This window comes from Aquarana catesbeiana, linkage group LG11 (assembly GCF_042186555.1).
Source record: "Aquarana catesbeiana isolate 2022-GZ linkage group LG11, ASM4218655v1, whole genome shotgun sequence".
Classification (NCBI taxonomy): Eukaryota; Metazoa; Chordata; class Amphibia; order Anura; family Ranidae; genus Aquarana; species Aquarana catesbeiana.
In genome coordinates this window covers 261,690,957-261,708,062 of record NC_133334.1, presented here as the reverse complement: position 1 = coordinate 261,708,062, position 17,106 = coordinate 261,690,957, and the positions used below count along the sequence as shown (strand labels likewise).

Here is a 17,106-nt window from a genome sequence, read left to right as displayed (position 1 = left end):
TTGATACTGTGTTTCTATTTTCTATTTTTGTTTACATTTTCTGAATCGTTACAAGCTTGCTTTGACGTATTTTTTTTATTGAATTAAATAAAGATGTTTGTAGATCAGCCACTAGAGGGAGCTCAGTACAATTGCTCTGCTTCCCGCTAAGCAGCTACAGATAAAAGGGAATCATCCACACCAGGGGTGCACTGTTTTCAATGGGTGGGTGGATGCACAGACTTGCATTGTGGGAAGGAGCAGTAAAGCACAACCGTTGTGAAGGTCCACAGAACAGGAAGCAGATTCTGCATATGTAATAAACAGAGTGAGGCAGCGATGCCGCTCCAAGCGCGTTGGTGTCTCTAATAATCGCCCTCCCCACTCACAACTTCAGGTGCAGGCTCTGCGATGGTGTAGAAAATTGAAGAAAGCAGCTGCAGGCCGCATTTCGAACAACACCTTTTATTCTTGGCAAAAAAGTGTAGAAGATCCAAAAACTCTTACATCATGGTGATGAAAGGTACAGACAGGCTAACGCGTTTCACATCACTATAGATGCTTAATCATAGCTTATGATTAAGCATCCATATTGATGTGAAACGCGTTAGCCTGTCTGTACCTTTCATCACCACAATGTAAGAGTTTTTGGATCTTCTACACTGTTTTGCCACAAATAAAAGGTTTTTTTCGGAGTGCAGCCGTTCAGCTAATAAGCAGAGTGGCCCCATTTACTTCAATGGGTCATGATTGACAGGCAGTAGCACCCACCAAATTCCTGCTGTGGCATGTGTACACATTTGGCAGTTGCCTCAGCAGCTGAAGGGGGTAGGGATTGGGGGGGGGGTGGTAAATCCATGGGTCAACCGCAGGGTTTTACCATCCTCCAACTTAAGGGTGCTGCCCTCAAATGCAACTAAGGGCTCATTCACAAGTGCAGCAGGCACTGCTGCTCCTCTGAAAAGTGATCCGAGGTGGTGACAGGTGGTGAGGAGGGCGATATTTTGCCTCCTCACCACCTGATTTAAACCTATGATTGCCGTGCCATGTGATTTAATCGGGTGTAAGAAGGCGACACTGTTCCTGGTGATCTTTGACTTCTCCCATGCTGTTCGGGTAGATCTCCACCTCTTTAAGGTTGCCTTCCCCTGGGCTAGATGATGCTGGATGTCCTCCAGCCAAGAAATGAGGCGGGTTCTATCTGACATGCTGCAGCTTCTAATGCACATTGTGAGAAGCTCACAGTGTGCGGTGAGAATCGGAGTAAGGCATTTTAGTCCAGGAGAGGAGCCGGTACAACTGTGCAAGACTGAAGGGAAGGCCGGAGGTCAGTTTAAATTTTTTCTCTATGCCTGGTTTGGTTTTCATAAACTCTGGTGAGTCAGCACTGAAAAATAAAACTACCCCCCCCCCCCCTTCCCCGCGTCCTGAATGAGCAAGCAAACCTCAGACATGGATAACATAAACTCATTCGAAATGTTTGCTTTTAAATGGAGATCTCATTCCCGACAATAAGCAGAAAATAAAACAAACACACAAAGTGAAACTCGATTCCCATTCTGGCGATGCGAAGATCTGACGAAGACAATGGACATTCGTCCTTTTCTCTGTCCCATCGGAGACGCTGTCAATGGAGTGAAAAGAGTGGATATGGGAGCGGGGGAGGGGACGGGGTGACTGAGCGGGTGTCACCGGCAGGGCCGAACAGGTGACATCGGTGCACAAACACGGCACAAAATCACTTTCCTCCTGCTGTTATCCGCCAGCGTTCACCTGCCACTCTGCTCCCCTGGGGTGCCATAATTACACCCTATGGATCAGGAGACACAGAGAAATCACTGTAATTACAGCCTGTGTCTATGAGGGTTGTGTACGAGTGTTCTCCGCACTCAGACACGCTAAATAACATTTCATGCTTTCATTTCATATGGCACCCTTTTCTGGGGCTGGCTGCAAATAAAATTAATAAAAAAAGAGTAACTGATGTGAGATCTTCCGCCTGTTTTTATGTAGAATTCTGTTTGGCCAGTTTCATGATTTTCAAACTGTGACACCAAAATTGAGCTTTACAGCTTCCGGTGTCACACCTTCAACTCGCTTATCAGACTATGAATCGGGTTCATCGCATTTCTGACTCGCCGTCCTGTCCAGCAAGCAGAGACAAGAAGCTGAATCAGGATGCAGTGAAGTTACCTTCCTGACTTTGCAGTGCGACAAGAGAGTGCAAATCATAAATGACTGTACAGAGAACACCAAGACAGTCACATCATTCCCTGCACCACAGGAGCTTACACTCTAATGTCCCCCCCATAGTCACACACTATTATTATTATACATTTATATAGCTCTGACATATACTACGGTGCTGTACAGAGAACACTGAGCCAGTCACATCATTCCCTGCACCACAGGAGCTTACACTCTAATGTCTCCCCACAATCATACACTGTTGTTATTATTATTATACATTTATATAGCTGTGACATATTCCAAAAATATTGTACAAAGAACACTGAGTCAGTCACATCAGTCTCTGCACCAGAGGAGCATACACTCTAACATAGCTCCCAACTGTCCCTGATTTCGAGGGACTGTCCCTGATCTGGAACAAAGTCCCTCTGTCCCTCTTTCCTCCTCATTTGTCCCTCATTTTGGTCTGATCTATATAGATTTATATAAAACGCACTTTTTACCTATCAAAAAGTGTTTTCCAGTGCTAAACCTTTCATCTGATTTCTAGACTGCTGCATTTGTGAATTCCAAAAGCAATGGCGTCCCTAGGGGGGGGGGGGGGCAGAGGTGGCCCTGACCCCTCCAACATTATGCTGTGCCCCACCATGTGCCCCCCCCCAAAAAAAAATCAATGTCTAAGAGGGAGAGAGTCCCCAGTCAGCTCCTGCGGGTGATTCCTCCCCCCTCCCTCTGCTCACTGACACTGCATAATGCGAGTGCTCACACAACCACGGCTGCCCGATCTGCTCCTTCTCCTGCATCCTCATTGGCAGGGAGAAGAGCGAGTTGCAGGAAGGACTCCACCAGGACTCTCAGTTACTGAAAAAACAGACTGATTTCTCAGACCAGCGCTGTCAATAGCAGGGGCGGGACAGCAAGAGGAGGCTGGGGAACCCCACAGTGGCAGAACACCAGGGCCCGGAGGCAAGACAACCTTTGCAACCCTGATAGTTCTCCCACTGCTTTGGACCCTTATATTTTCTTGGTATGCTGGTGACATATATCTCTTGTTTTCTGCCACCCTGGGGGGCCCCAATACAGTAGGAAGGGAACTCACTGCAGAACATGTGAAAGGGCCATTGTGGGGTCGTAGTAAAGGGCCCCAGGAGATATATATATATATATATATATATATATATATATATATATATTTGCATTTTATAGTTGCCCCCCTACTTTTGTCCCTGTCCCCCCATGTGCCCCCCCTAAATATGAAAGCTGGAGACGCCACTGTCCAAAACCAATATAAAGGAATAGTAGTGGTAAAAAAAGCACTTGTGGGTTTAACCAATAATTTTTTTTTGTACAATTCTCCTTTAAGGGGCGTGGAAAGGGGTGTGTCCTATGCCTACAAACTTTTGCTAATAGGTGTCCCTCATTCCCATCTCATAAAGTTGGGAGGTATGCCCTAATGTCCACCCACAGTCACACACACTATTATTATACATTTATATAGCTGTGACATATACTGCAGTGCTGTACAGAGAACACTGAGCCAGTCACATCAGTCTCTGCACCAGAGGAGCTTACACTCTAATGTCCAGTAATACAATTAATGTTTCTTTGTATAAAGTTCTATTTATGCTTTTTGGCAAAAAGCCATTTGCTTTTTTTGTTATCTGTTGATGTAAGCCTGTTTGTTTTTTATTTATTTTTGTATATATGTAAATATGTTTTAATAACAAGCTGTATGATTGCAAGATTTTTAGAAAACAAAAATGTGCACTCTAATGTCCCCCTCACAGTCACACACTATTATTATTATACATTTTTATATAGCTCTGACATATACCGCAGTGCTGTACAGCGAACACTGAACCAGTCACATCAGTCTCTGCAGCACCAGAGGAGCTTACACTCTAATGTCCTACCACAGTCACACACCATTCTTATTATACATTTATATCTTTTTAAATTAATATAAAGTTTTGTAATTATTATTTATAGCTCTAACAGTCACACACTATTATTATACATTTTTATATAGCTCTGACATATACTACGGTGCTGTACAGAGAACACTAAGCCAATCACATCAGTCTCTGCACCAGAGAAGCTTACATTCTAATGCAGCGGCGGCCGATCCATAGGGGGCGCAGGGGCGCCGCCCTTTCCCCAATCTCCATGTAGGGCACGGGACGCACAGAGTTTTACAAGTTTTTTTTGTTTTTTTTTTAAAGCATATGATTGGAGCCGGAGGCTCTAATTGGCTTCAAAAAGGTTGGGCGGGGGCGCCCCCCCCCCAAAAAAAGATGGAGCACCAGCCCCCACTGCTCTAATGTCCACCCATAGTCACACACTGTAATTATTATACATTTATATAGCTCTGACATATACCGCAGCGCTGTACAGAGAACACTGAGCCAGTCACATCAGTCTCTGCACCAGAGGAGCTTACACTCTAATGTCCCTTCCACAGTCACACACTAATATTATTATACATTTATAACTTTTTAAAATTAATAGAAGTATTGTAATTATTATTATACATCTCTGACATATACCGCAGCGCTGTACAGAGAACACTGAGCCAGTCACATCAGCCCTTAGTGATGATAATCTGGGGCTCTTGCACAAGGGACCATCCTGTGTAGTCCTCGGGTCGGATATCACTATTTCCTCATCATGACATTTCCTCTTTCTGCTCACTCACAGGATACATCGTATTCATACTCTGCACATCGCCAACTTCTGTACTACAACTCAAAACGGAGAATCAATATCATCCAGCAGCGTGCCGTACATTGTTATTTACTGTGCGGGGGTCCCCCATTCACTGAATCCCTCTGTGCCTTCAATCATTCTTCCTTCTGAACAGCCCCGCATCTAGTGGACCTAGATCAGTAACTTTACAAGATTGTAGGAATAAATTCCTGACATGATAAAATATACAGCAACAGTATTATTTAATAGACAAGCTCCACCTTTTCTCATTAAAAAGGCGTCCTTGAGCTCCAGTCTAGTAACTTTGCCTAGGCTGAGATGATGTCATCAGTCTGCTGCAGGCAGGAGGAAGCATTTCCTCAGTCTCCCCTCCTCTAATGATCAGACTGTACATTGTAACTTTGTAGCAAGTCACAAGGTGAGAGGCTGCAGCAGGGGCTGATCTGTGTCACTCAAGAAGTGCATAGATGCCAAGATTTACATGTATTGTGTCATCTCTTGAGCCTGTGTTTCGTCAGATTACATACCTCCCAACATTTTGAGATGGGAACGAGGGACACCTACTAGGAAATGTATGTAGGCATAGGACACGCCTCCTGCCACACCCCCTTAAAGGAGAATTAACCAAAAAAAGTTAATTAAATCCACAATGGCCTTTTTTTCACCACTACTATTCCTTTATATTGGCTTTTAACATTTACAAATGCAGCAATTTAGAATTTGGATGAAAGGTTTAGCACTAGGAAACACTTTTTGAAAGATAAAAAGTGCATTTTCTATACAACTATATAGATCAAACCAAAATGACGGACAAATGAGGAGGAAAGAGGGACGGAGGGACATTGCTCCAAATCAGGGACAGTCCCTCGAAATCAGGGACAGTTGGGAGCTATGAGATTAGGCGACCTGTCAGATTTTGTAATGGAAGTGACGTTACGTCACGGCCATCTTGGTACACCCCGCACTCGTCCACAGTAAGGATACAGTGAGAAGGCGGCAAGCGGACATCTTTTTACACCCACCGGAGTTTTGCATTTCACACTTATCTTTACCACTACACTGAGCTGATATAGTGACATTCAGTATTTAAAAATCAGATGGACTGTTTAGATGTTGAATTTTAAAAGCAGTGGAAAACCTGCTGATCTCACAGGTTTGCTAATCTGACAGAACACAACGCTGCTTTTAAAATTCAGCTTTAAAAAACAGTCAATCGTTTTTTTTAAATACTGAATTTCACTATATAAGCTCAGTTTACTGGTAAAAATAAGTGTGAAATGCATACCTCCCAACTGTCCCTGATTTGGAGCAATGTCCCTCTGTCCCTCTTTCCTCCTCATTTGTCCCTCATTTTGGTCTGATCTATATAGATGTATATAAAATGCACTTTTTATCTATCAAAAAGTGTTTTCCAGCACTAAACATTTCATCTGATTTCTGAATTGCTGCATTTGTAAATTCCAAAAGCCAATATAAAGGAATAGTAGTGGTAAAAAAAAGAATTTTGTGGGTTTAACCAATCTTGTGTTTTTGTACAATTCTCCTTTAAGGGGCGTGGCAAGGGGTGTGTCCTATGCCTGCATAGTTTTGCTAATAGGTGTCCCTCATTTCCATCTCAAAAAGTTGGGAGGTATGGAAATGTAAAACTCCGGTGGGTGTAAAAAGATGTCCGCTTGCCGCCTTCTCACTGTATCCTTACTGTGGACGAGTGCGGGGTGTAGCAAGATGGCGGCGACAGAACATCACTTCCGTTACAAAATCTGACGGGTCGCCGAATCTGACGAAACACCGGCATCTCAGTCCAGGAAGTAGATGGTGACTCTGGATGATGCCTGAACAAAGATGGTGCAGTCCTTCTTGTCAGGGACAGTACTGTGATCTCTGTGAGAGGTAATAATTACTGCAAAGGTAACACTGACACATTACTGAGCATGCTGCGCTGTATATGTGATGACAGGTCCACTTTCACTAAACTGCGCAATGAAAAAAAGAATCCAGCTGCACATTTGATTGGTGTTGTTGGGTTTCTGGCACATTAGAATGATGGGAGACGCAGAGGAGAATTGTGCGTACTTGGAAGAGATTAATGTAGCACACTGGTTGAGGGACGGTTCAGTTAATTATCAGACAAGCTCTGCATACCCCAGTGCACACATTAATGGACCAATCAGATCGCTGGAACAGGACCACATTCTTATTCCACTTAAAGAACAATTTGTAATTTTTACTTTCATGTTCTGAAACAAAATCCAATCATTACTGTTCATGTTTTATACATAATATCTATCAATCTCTTTATAAGTAAAATCTATTTATTAATGTTTTTATAATTATTTATTCATCAATGTTTTTATATAAATATATATTTTTTAATTTTTTTAAATAATATCTATTTACCAATGTTTTTATAAACAATATTTAATTATTAATCATATTATAAATACCTATTTATCAATATTTTTGTAAATGATATATCTACTTATTAATGTTTTAATAAATACATATTTATTCATCAATGTTTTTATAAATAATATTTATATATATATTTTAAATAATATCTATTCACTAATGTTTTATACATAATATCGATTAATCAATATTTCTTAAAATAATATCTATTTATTAATGCTTTTATAAATAATATCTAATTATTAATCTTTTTTATAAATAATATCGATTTATAAATGTTTTTATAGATAATATCTATTTATTAATGTTTTGTCATAAATACATATTTATTCATCAGTGTTTTTATAAATAATATTTATATATTTGTTTTCATAATATCTATTTAATCGATATTATGTAAAAACGGTAAATAGATATTATGAAAACAAATATATAAAATATTATTTTTAAAAACATTGATGAATCGATATTATGTAAAAAAAATGCTAATCAATGTTTTTAAAAATAATATCTATTTGTCAATGTTCTTATCAATAATATCTATTTATTAATGCTTTTATAAATAATATCTAATTATTAATGTTTTTATAAACAATATCTATTTATAAATGTTTTCATAAATAATATCCATTTATTAACACTTTTACAAATAATATCTATTTATAAATGTTTTTATAAATAATATCTATTTATTAATGTTTTTATAAATAATATTTATATATTTGTTTTCATAATATCTATTTAATCGATATTATGTAAAAAAAAAATGGTAAATAGATATTATTAAAACAAATATATAAATATTATTTTTAAAAACATTGATTAATCGATATTATGTAAAAAAAAAAATGGTAATCAATGTTTTTAAAAATAATTACTATTTGTCAATGTTTTTATCAATAATATCTATTTATTAACGCTTTTATAAATAATATCTAATTATTAATGTTTTTATAAACAATATCTATTTATAAATCTTTTCATAAATAATATCCATTTATTAACACTTTTACAAATAATTGCTAATTATCAATGTTTTTATAAATAATACCTATTTATCAATGTTATTATAAATAATATCTACTTATTAATGTTTTAATGAATACATATTTATTCATCAATGTTTTTATAAATAAACGAATTTATATATTTTTTAATAATATCTATTTACCAATGTTTTATACATAATATCGATTAATCAATGTTTTTAAAGATAATATCTATTTATTAATGCTTTAATAAATAATATCTAATTAATAATCTTTTTATAAATAATATCTATTTATTAATGTTTTTATAAATACATATTTATTCATCAATGTTTTTATACATAATATTTATATATATATATATATTTTTAAAATATCTATTTACTAATGTCTTTTACATAATATCTATTAATCAATGCTTTTAAAAATAATATTTAATCATTAATATTTTTATAAATAATATCCAGGCTCTAATTGGCTTGAAAAAGGTTGGGCTTGGGGCGTAGAGCACTGCGCCCCGAACCAACCCACTTGTGACACTAGCGAGTTATTATTCGCCATTGTCTTCCGGCTTCTCCTCCTGGCCAATCAGGACAGGAGGCAGATCGGGTTGGCCTGAAGGAGAAGCCGAGGAAGCCGTGGAGGGGTGAGATGCGTGGAGACCGTCACCGTGGAGGGCCTGAGTACAGGAGGGCGTCACTGTGGAGGGGTGGGGTGAATGCTGGGAGGGACCGTGGAGGACCATCATCATGGTGGAAGGAGTGCAGGGAGAGCGTCACCGTGGAGGGGTGAGTGCTGGGGGGGGGGGACCGTCACCGTGGAGGGGTGAGTGCAAGGGAACCATTACCGTGGAGGGGTGAGTGCTGGGGGGGGGGGGGGACCGTCACCGTGGAGGGGTGAGTGGGGGACCATCACCGTGAAGGGTGGAGTGCTGGGGGGGGACCATCACCGTGGAGGGGTGAGTGGGGGGGGCATCCCTGTGGAGGGGTGAGTGCGGGGCGTTGAGGGGCTGAGTGCGAGGGACGACGACCGTCACCATGGAGGGGGTAGTCTGGGGGGGCCATCACCGCGGCGGGGTGAGTGGGGGGGCCCACTATGGAGGGGCTGTGTGTGGGGGACCATCACTGTGGAGGGGCTGAGTGCGAGTGGGGGGGGGGCCTGGGGGGTTTGTTTGCCCCCCCCAAAAAAAAAAGTTTAGCACCAGCCGCCACTGCATGGTTGTGAATGTCGGACTAATCTATGAATATTAAGCAAAGTGCGGGGTGATAGGTCAAAGGGCAAACATCTCATTATGCTGGATTTTGTATTTATTAACACGTGGGAAGTTTGTTGGGACAGAAGCGTGTCACTCCCAATACTTCCTGTGGTAGGGCGCCCCTAGCGGCCATCACATCATTTGTGAATATTTGCAAGTCAACCAATCTAAACCACACGGATGTCACAAGAGAAAGTGTGCATTAGAGTGTAAGCTCCTCTAGTACAAAGACTGATGTGACTGGCCCAGCATTATCTGTACACCACTATGGTATATGTCAGAGCTATATACATGTATAATATTAATTTGTGTGACTGTGTGGGGGCGGGGGGCATTAGAGTGTAAGCTCCTCTGGTGCATAGACACAGCCTTAGCTCTGTTCCAGTGTGCTGTGTAAAGAGGGAGGCGGGAGGGGGGTTGGCCCTTTCCTCCAATCAGCTCTCAGAGCTCTTTTCACTGAGCTCTGCTGAGTGTAACTTCAGCTCTGCACCCCCTTCTTTTCTAAACTCTCAGACAAGCTTTACAAATTCATGGATTTTGAACAGATGTAGAGAAGAGAAGACTGCAGATAAACAGGTACAACTTATGTAGGGGGAATTGTTTAATCTCTGTGTATCACCTGAGGCCAGACACTTCACTCTCTATATGGAAGAGTTTATATAATATCTACAAAATAATGAACAATACTGTCAGGAAAGGTGAGTTGTATATGAAATGTATAACCATTCAATCGTTCTTCCCCCGCTGTGTGAGGAGAGACCACAATGGCGAGAAGTGGCCCCACCTAAAGCTCGCACTTCGTTCACCTTTCACTGCTTTTGTCTGATCCGAGTTCCCAGGCCTGACCAGCCCAGGAACCTATTGTTGGCTCTGTCACTATAATACCGATCTATCATTCTTCTGATAAAATAATCCTTTCTCTCTTTCCTTGTGATTTATTGCCTCCCTGAGCTTAGCTTACCTGGAAAAAAAAAATCTTCTAATTGGTATACCAGTAAGCGCCAGGTAGAGATAGTGATCCTGCTATGAAGGTTCATGTTCAGGCACTAACTGTTACAGTGTGACAACCCTCTATCCGTGTCTCCCAATTGTGCTCTTGTGTTGTCACCATGTCACACAGGTTTCCGAAGGAAGTGGTCAGCTCTAATGAGCAGGGATCTCTGACCCCTCCTGTATTGATTTGTATTGTAATTGTACTGTCTGCCCTCATGTTGTAAAGCGCTGCGCAAACTGTTGGCACTATATAAATCCTGTATAATAATAATAATTTCAACACGCATTCCATGGGCATGGCCACTTCAAGTGATCACTATAATCTCACGTTAATTTAATTTTAGAAGTCATTTAAAATATTCCTAAATCTGCAGCTTTTTCTAGAATAATCCCCGGTGATCCTACCATGAAGGTTCTTGTTCAGGCACTTCCTGCTATAGGGTGACAACGCTCTCTCCCTGTCTCCCAATTGTGCTCCTGAGTTGTCATGCTGAGTCTTCTACACACTTTACACACATTGCAATCACACATTAAGATTGTCCCAACCACTGAGCACTAAAATCTAATGTTAATGTAATTTTAGAAGTCATTTTAACCTCTTAAAATTGGCTCTATAGCCGAATGACAGCTACAGCAGCGTTGCACATTTCTGGAAGGGCGTCTATTGACGTCCATTGATGATCACACTTCTCGCGCGCCCCCTGCAGCACGCATCCGCATGGATCTGTGATCGCTGTGTCCTTGGGACACAGCTGATCATAGATATGGGAAAAGAGCCTATCACAGTGGCTCTTTACCATGTGACCAGCTTAGACCAATCACAGTGACAGCACGTGAGGAGAGGAGGAGAGCCGGTAAGCGGCAATCCACACAGGGGACATCGTCACTGATCATCAGGGCACTGATCATCAGTGTCTTGATGATCAGTGCAGCCCCAACAGTGCCCACCAGTGCTGCTAACCAGTGCCCATCAGTGCTTCTGATCAGTGCCCACCAGTGCTTCTAATCAGTGCCCACCAGTGCTGCTAACCAGTGCCCATCAGTGCTTCTGATCAGTGCCCACCAGTGCTTCTAATCAGTGCCCACCAGTGCTTCTAATCAGTGCCCATCAGTGCTTCTAATCGATGCCCATCAGTGCTGCTAATCGATGCCCATCAGTGCTGCTAATCAGTGCCCATCAGTGCTGCTAATCAGTGCCCATCAGTGCTTCTAATCAGTGCCCATCAGTGCTTCTAATCAGTGCCCACCAGTGCTTCTAATTAGTGCCCATCGGTGCTTCTAATAAGTGCCCATCAGTGCTTCTAATCAGTGCCCATCAGTGCTGCTAATCAGTGCCCATCAGTGCTGCTAATCAGTGCCCATCAGTGCTTCTAATCAGTGCCCATCTGTGCTTCTAATCAGTGCCCATCAGTGCTTCTAATCAGTGCCCATCAGTGCTTCTAATCAGTGCCCATCGGTGCTTCTAATCAGTGCCCATCTGTGCTTCTAATCAGTGCCCATCAGTGCTTCTAATCAGTGCCCATCGGTGCTTCTAATCAGTGCCCATCTGTGCTTCTAATCAGTGCCCATCAGTGCTTCTAATCAGTGCCCATCAGTGCTTCTAATCAGTGCCCATCAGTGCTGCTAATCATTGCCCATCAGTGCTTCTAATCAGTGCCCATCGGTGCTTCTAATCAGTGCCCATTGGTGCTTCTAATCAGTGCCCACCAGTGCTTCTAATCAGTGCCCATCAATGCTTCTAATCAGTGCCCATCGGTGCTTTTAATCAGTGCCCACCAGTGCTTCTAATCAGTGCTTATCAATGCTTCTAATCAGTGCCCATCAGTGCTGCTAATCATTGCCCATCAGTGCTTCTAATCAGTGCCCATCGGTGCTTCTAATCAGTGCTCATCAGTGCTTCTAATCAGTGCCCATCAGTGCTTCTAATCAGTGCCCATCAGTGCTTCCAATCAGTGCCTATCAGTGCTTCTAATCAGTGCCCATTGGTGCTTCTAATCATTGCCCATCAGTGCTGCTAATCATTGCCCATCAGTGCTTCTAATCAGTGCCCATCGGTGCTTCTAATCAGTGCTCATCAGTGCTTCTAATCAGTGCCCATCAGTGCTGCTAATCATTGCCCATCAGTGCTTCTAATCAGTGCCCATCGGTGCTTCTAATCAGTGCTCATCAGTGCTTCTAATCAGTGCCCATCAGTGCTTCTAATCAGTGCCCATCAGTGCTTCCAATCAGTGCCCATCAGTGCTTCTAATCAGTGCCCATCGGTGCTTCTAATCAGTGCCCATCAGTGCTTCTAATCAGTGCCCATCAGTGCTTCTAATCAGTGCCCATCAGTGCTTCCAATCAGTGCCTATCAGTGCTTCTAATCAGTGCCCATTGGTGCTTCTAATCAGTGCTTATCAGTGCTTCTAATGAGTGCCGATCAGTACTGCTTATCAGTGCCCATCAATACAACCTCATCAGCGCATATCAGTGTAAGAGAAAAATTACTTATTTACAAAATTTTATAACAGAAACTAAGAAAAACCTCCCTCCTGAAATCGCTCTATTGGAAAATCAAAGGAGCTATGCAAAAAATTGTCAGCCAAACAGCAGCTGCATCTCCCCCCCCCCCAAAAAAACCCCACTCCTCCTAGCACAAATCCGCTACCCCTCAAGTATCCCTTCCAGGTACACATCCTCACTCCCCTACTCCAACCCCCCCCCCCCCCCATTTCCCCTCCTAGCACAAATACCCTCCAATTATTTCTACTAGCACAAACCCCCCCCCCCCAAAAAAAATTCCCCTCCCAGCACAGTTCTCCTCTAACATATCACTTCTCCTAGAACGAATCCTCTTCTCCCTCCCAACACAAATCCCCCCAAATTACCTCTCCTACCACCCCCCAAGTTCCCCTCCTAGAACAATTCTTACCCCCAGCTGCCCCCAAATTCCCCCACCCAACACAAATCCCCCCCCCCACCCCCTCATGGTGCCCCCCCACCTCACATGATGCTACAGTGCCCAGGGAAGCCACCCCTCCTGCCCACCCCTTGTCCCAGCCCTGCCCTGAGGTCACCGGTTTGCTCATTGTCTGAACAGCCCTGGGCCTGAGGATTTCAGCCCATGTGTTCCCTGGTTCCTGCTCCGCCCTCTCAGAAAGAACAGCGTCAAGAGGCGGCGTCTCCATTAAAGTGGAAATCTGCACAGGTCATAAAGGTTATAATGGGCTAGGACCGCGCATAGTAGGAAAGGGTCACTGAAATGCTGCCGAACCATCCAAAAGCAGTGTGAAAGGTCTGCTGAATCTGGCTTCCAGGAAGCTTATCAAACAGATTAAAAGGTACATTAATTGGACTTTTGACCCCAGACACTTCCTGTAGAGTTTTATCAGATCATTTACTTATTTTATTGTCTGCGGTTGTTCTATTAAGTGATGTTTTATACTGAATTGTGCCAAATTGGATTCTCGGTTGCATATGACCTGGATCATGTTCAGAGGATATAGTCATTGCAGTGATATATCTAGGTCAGCGGCTGCCCAGTTCTCCATTAGGGCAGGGCTAGGCAAGTCAATACATATCATGCTGCACATTCCAAAACCATAGCCTCAGGTCCTGCTCCAAACCTGCCCCCCCCCCCCCCCCCGCCTGCCCCTCCCTGCCCCCCCACCCCACCCAACCAACGCACAGCTACAGCCATTCCATGCATTACACATCTCCCCCTTATATACAATCACCGGCTATGGCAGCTTCACCTACCTGTGCAAGCAGTTACAAAGTCTTCATAGTCTGAGCCCTGATCTCCGGGAACTATCGTGGGGCCGTCATATTTAAATGTTACCCTAAAAAAAGAGAAAAGTCATCAAATTTTAACTGATAATGACTATAAAAAGTCACTAAATGCTCTTTATTTTTGTCTGCCTAAAGAATTCAGAAAGGCTCATGTGAATAGTTCCGTGTTCTCTGTAGAGCACTATGGAATATGTCAGAGCTATATAAATATATAATAATAATAGTGTGTGACTGCAGGGAGACATTAGAGTGTAAGCTCCTCTGGTGCAGAGACTTATGTGACTCTTTGAGAGACTGATGTGTTCTCTGTGCAGCACTGCGGTATATGTCAGAGCTATATAAATGTATATTAATAAAAGTGGGTGACTGTGGTGGGGACATTAGAGTGTAAGCTCCTCTGGTGCAGAGACTGATATAACTGGCTCAGTGTTCTCTGTACAGCACTGCGGTATATGGCAGAGCTCTATAAATGTATAATAATAATAATGTGTGACTGTGGGGGGGGGGACATTAGAGTGTAAGCTCATCTGGTGCAGTCTGATGTGCCTGGCTCAGTGTTCTCTGTACAGCACTTCTCTATACAGTATATGTCAGGGCTATATAAATATATAACATTATAGTGTGGTAGGAAATTATGTATATAGTGTGGTAGGAAATTATAAAGTGCAGATGCAGAGACTGATGTGAATGGCTTGGGGTTCTCTGTACAGACCTATGGAATATGTCAGAGCTATATAAATCCTATTAATAATACTAATGTGTGACATTAGAGTGTAAGCTCCTCTGGTGCAGAGACTGATGTAACTGGTTCAGTGTTCTCTGAACAGCACTGCAGTATATGTCAGAGCTATATATATGTATAATAATAATAATAGTGTGTCTGTGGTGGGACATTAGAGTGTAAGCTCCTCTGGAATAGAGACTAATGTGAATAGTTCTGTGTCCTCTGTACAGCACTATGGAATATGTCAGAGCTATATAAATGTATAATTAGACCCCTTTCACACTGAGGCACTTTTCAGGCATTTTAGCGCTACAAATAGCGCCTGTAAAGAGCATGAAAAGCACCTCTCATGCCTCCCCAGTGTGAAAGCCCGAGTGCTTTCAAACTGGGGCGGTGCGCTTGCGGGACTGCAAAAAAAAAGTCCTGCAAGCAGCATCTTTGGGGCGCTGTGGGAGCGCTGCATACACCGCTACTACACCGCCCCTGCCCATTGAAATGAATGGGCAGCGCTTCCAAAGCGCATGAAAAGCACTTCGAAAGCACCGCAACATGGGCGCTTTTAACCCTTTCTTTGCCCGCTAGGGGGGGTTTAAAGCACCCCCCGCTAGCGGCCAAAAAGCACTGCTAAAACAATGGAAAAGCGCCGCTAGAACTTTACCACCAACAGATCCGCTGCCCCAGTGTGAAAGTGGTTCAATAATAGTGTGTGACCTTAGTAAGAAACTAGAATGTAAGCTCCTCTGGTGCAGAGACTAAGGTGACTGGCTCAGTGTTTTGTCTACAGCACTGCAGTATATGTCAGAGCTATAAAAATCTGTACAGTACTGCGGAAAATGTCAGAGATATATCAATGTATAAAATAATAGTAGTGGGGACATTAGAGTGTGAGCTCCTCTGGTGCAGAGACTGATGTGTCTCTGTACAGCACGATGCTATATGTCAGAGATATATAAATGTATAATAATACCATAGTAGTAGTTGTGGGGGCATTAGAGTGTGAGCGCCTCTGGTGCAGAGACTGATGTAAGTAGGAAATTGGAGAGTAAGCTCCTCTGGTGCAGAGACTGATGTGCCTCTGTACAGCACTATGGTATATGTCAGAGATATATAAATGTATAATAACAGTAGTAGTGGCAGGGGCATTAGAGTGTTAGCTCCTCTGGTGCAGAGACCGATGTAAGTAGTTAAATGATAATATGTCCAGCACTGCATCATATGTCAGAGATATATAAATGTATAATAATAATAGCGGTAGGGGCATTAGAGTGTGAGCTCCTCTGGTGCAGAGACTGGTGTGTATCTGTACTGCACTGTGGTATGTGTCAGAGATATATATATGTATAATAATAATAATAGCAGTGGGGGCATTAGAGTGTAAGCTCCTCTGATGCAGAGACTGATGTAGTAGTATCATACTATGTCCAGCAGTGTGTACATATGTCAGAGTTCTATAAATTAAAAAATAGAAGGAGAAGCTTATCTTTCTCATTCTATATTATCATAACCTCCTGAACTGAGACTGACCGCGCATGCTGGGACTTATAGTTCCACATTCTCTACCAGTTAATGACTATACTTTAGGCCATGTATACTGTATCATGCTAACATATTGCAAGCTCTTGGGCCAAGACACAGACTAGACTGCAGTGCAGCAGTAAACTCCTAAATTTAGGAACTGTGTAAAGTCTAAACTCAAGCAATGGGTGCCCCCAGACCCCCCCCAGACCTCAGGACCACTCACCAGCTGATGCCATTGGTGTCGTCCCTGACTAGATTGTAAGCTTCTCGGCAGGATTCCTTGTCAATCTTGGTTGCCATGATGTGATGACCGGTTAAGCTGCAGGAAAAGGCTGAACAGGAGGCAGAAAACAGCAGCTTTGCAGAAAAGTCCTGGCTTTAAATCCTTTAACCAGCTCAGGGCAGGTAGGTGCCAGGGGTGCTTAAGGAGGACTGAGCTGCTGCTGCCTCACTCCTTCTCACTTCTGCTATGAATGAAGCTTGCAGCCCTACAGGGATTTAACCCCTCCACTGCCAGTCTGGGAGTGCAGATGGGGCAGGTCATTTTTTTTTTTTTTTTTCCCTTTTGCTTC

The 17,106-nt window shown here is 42.6% G+C and overlaps 1 protein-coding gene across 1 annotated transcript in view; it reads right to left on the bottom strand.

The window, feature by feature from the left end:
* Positions 1-17,101, bottom strand: part of COTL1 (coactosin like F-actin binding protein 1) — a 51,333-nt gene extending 34,232 nt beyond the window's left edge. Inside the window, exons 1-2 of the mRNA XM_073605763.1 lie at positions 16,758-17,101; positions 14,260-14,342 (exon numbers count right to left, since the gene is read on the bottom strand). Of these exons, the coding sequence (XP_073461864.1) occupies positions 14,260-14,342; positions 16,758-16,834 (160 nt within the window). The 5' untranslated portion in view covers positions 16,835-17,101. The remainder of the gene's footprint in view (positions 1-14,259; positions 14,343-16,757) is intronic.
* Positions 17,102-17,106: the final 5 nt, after the last annotated feature.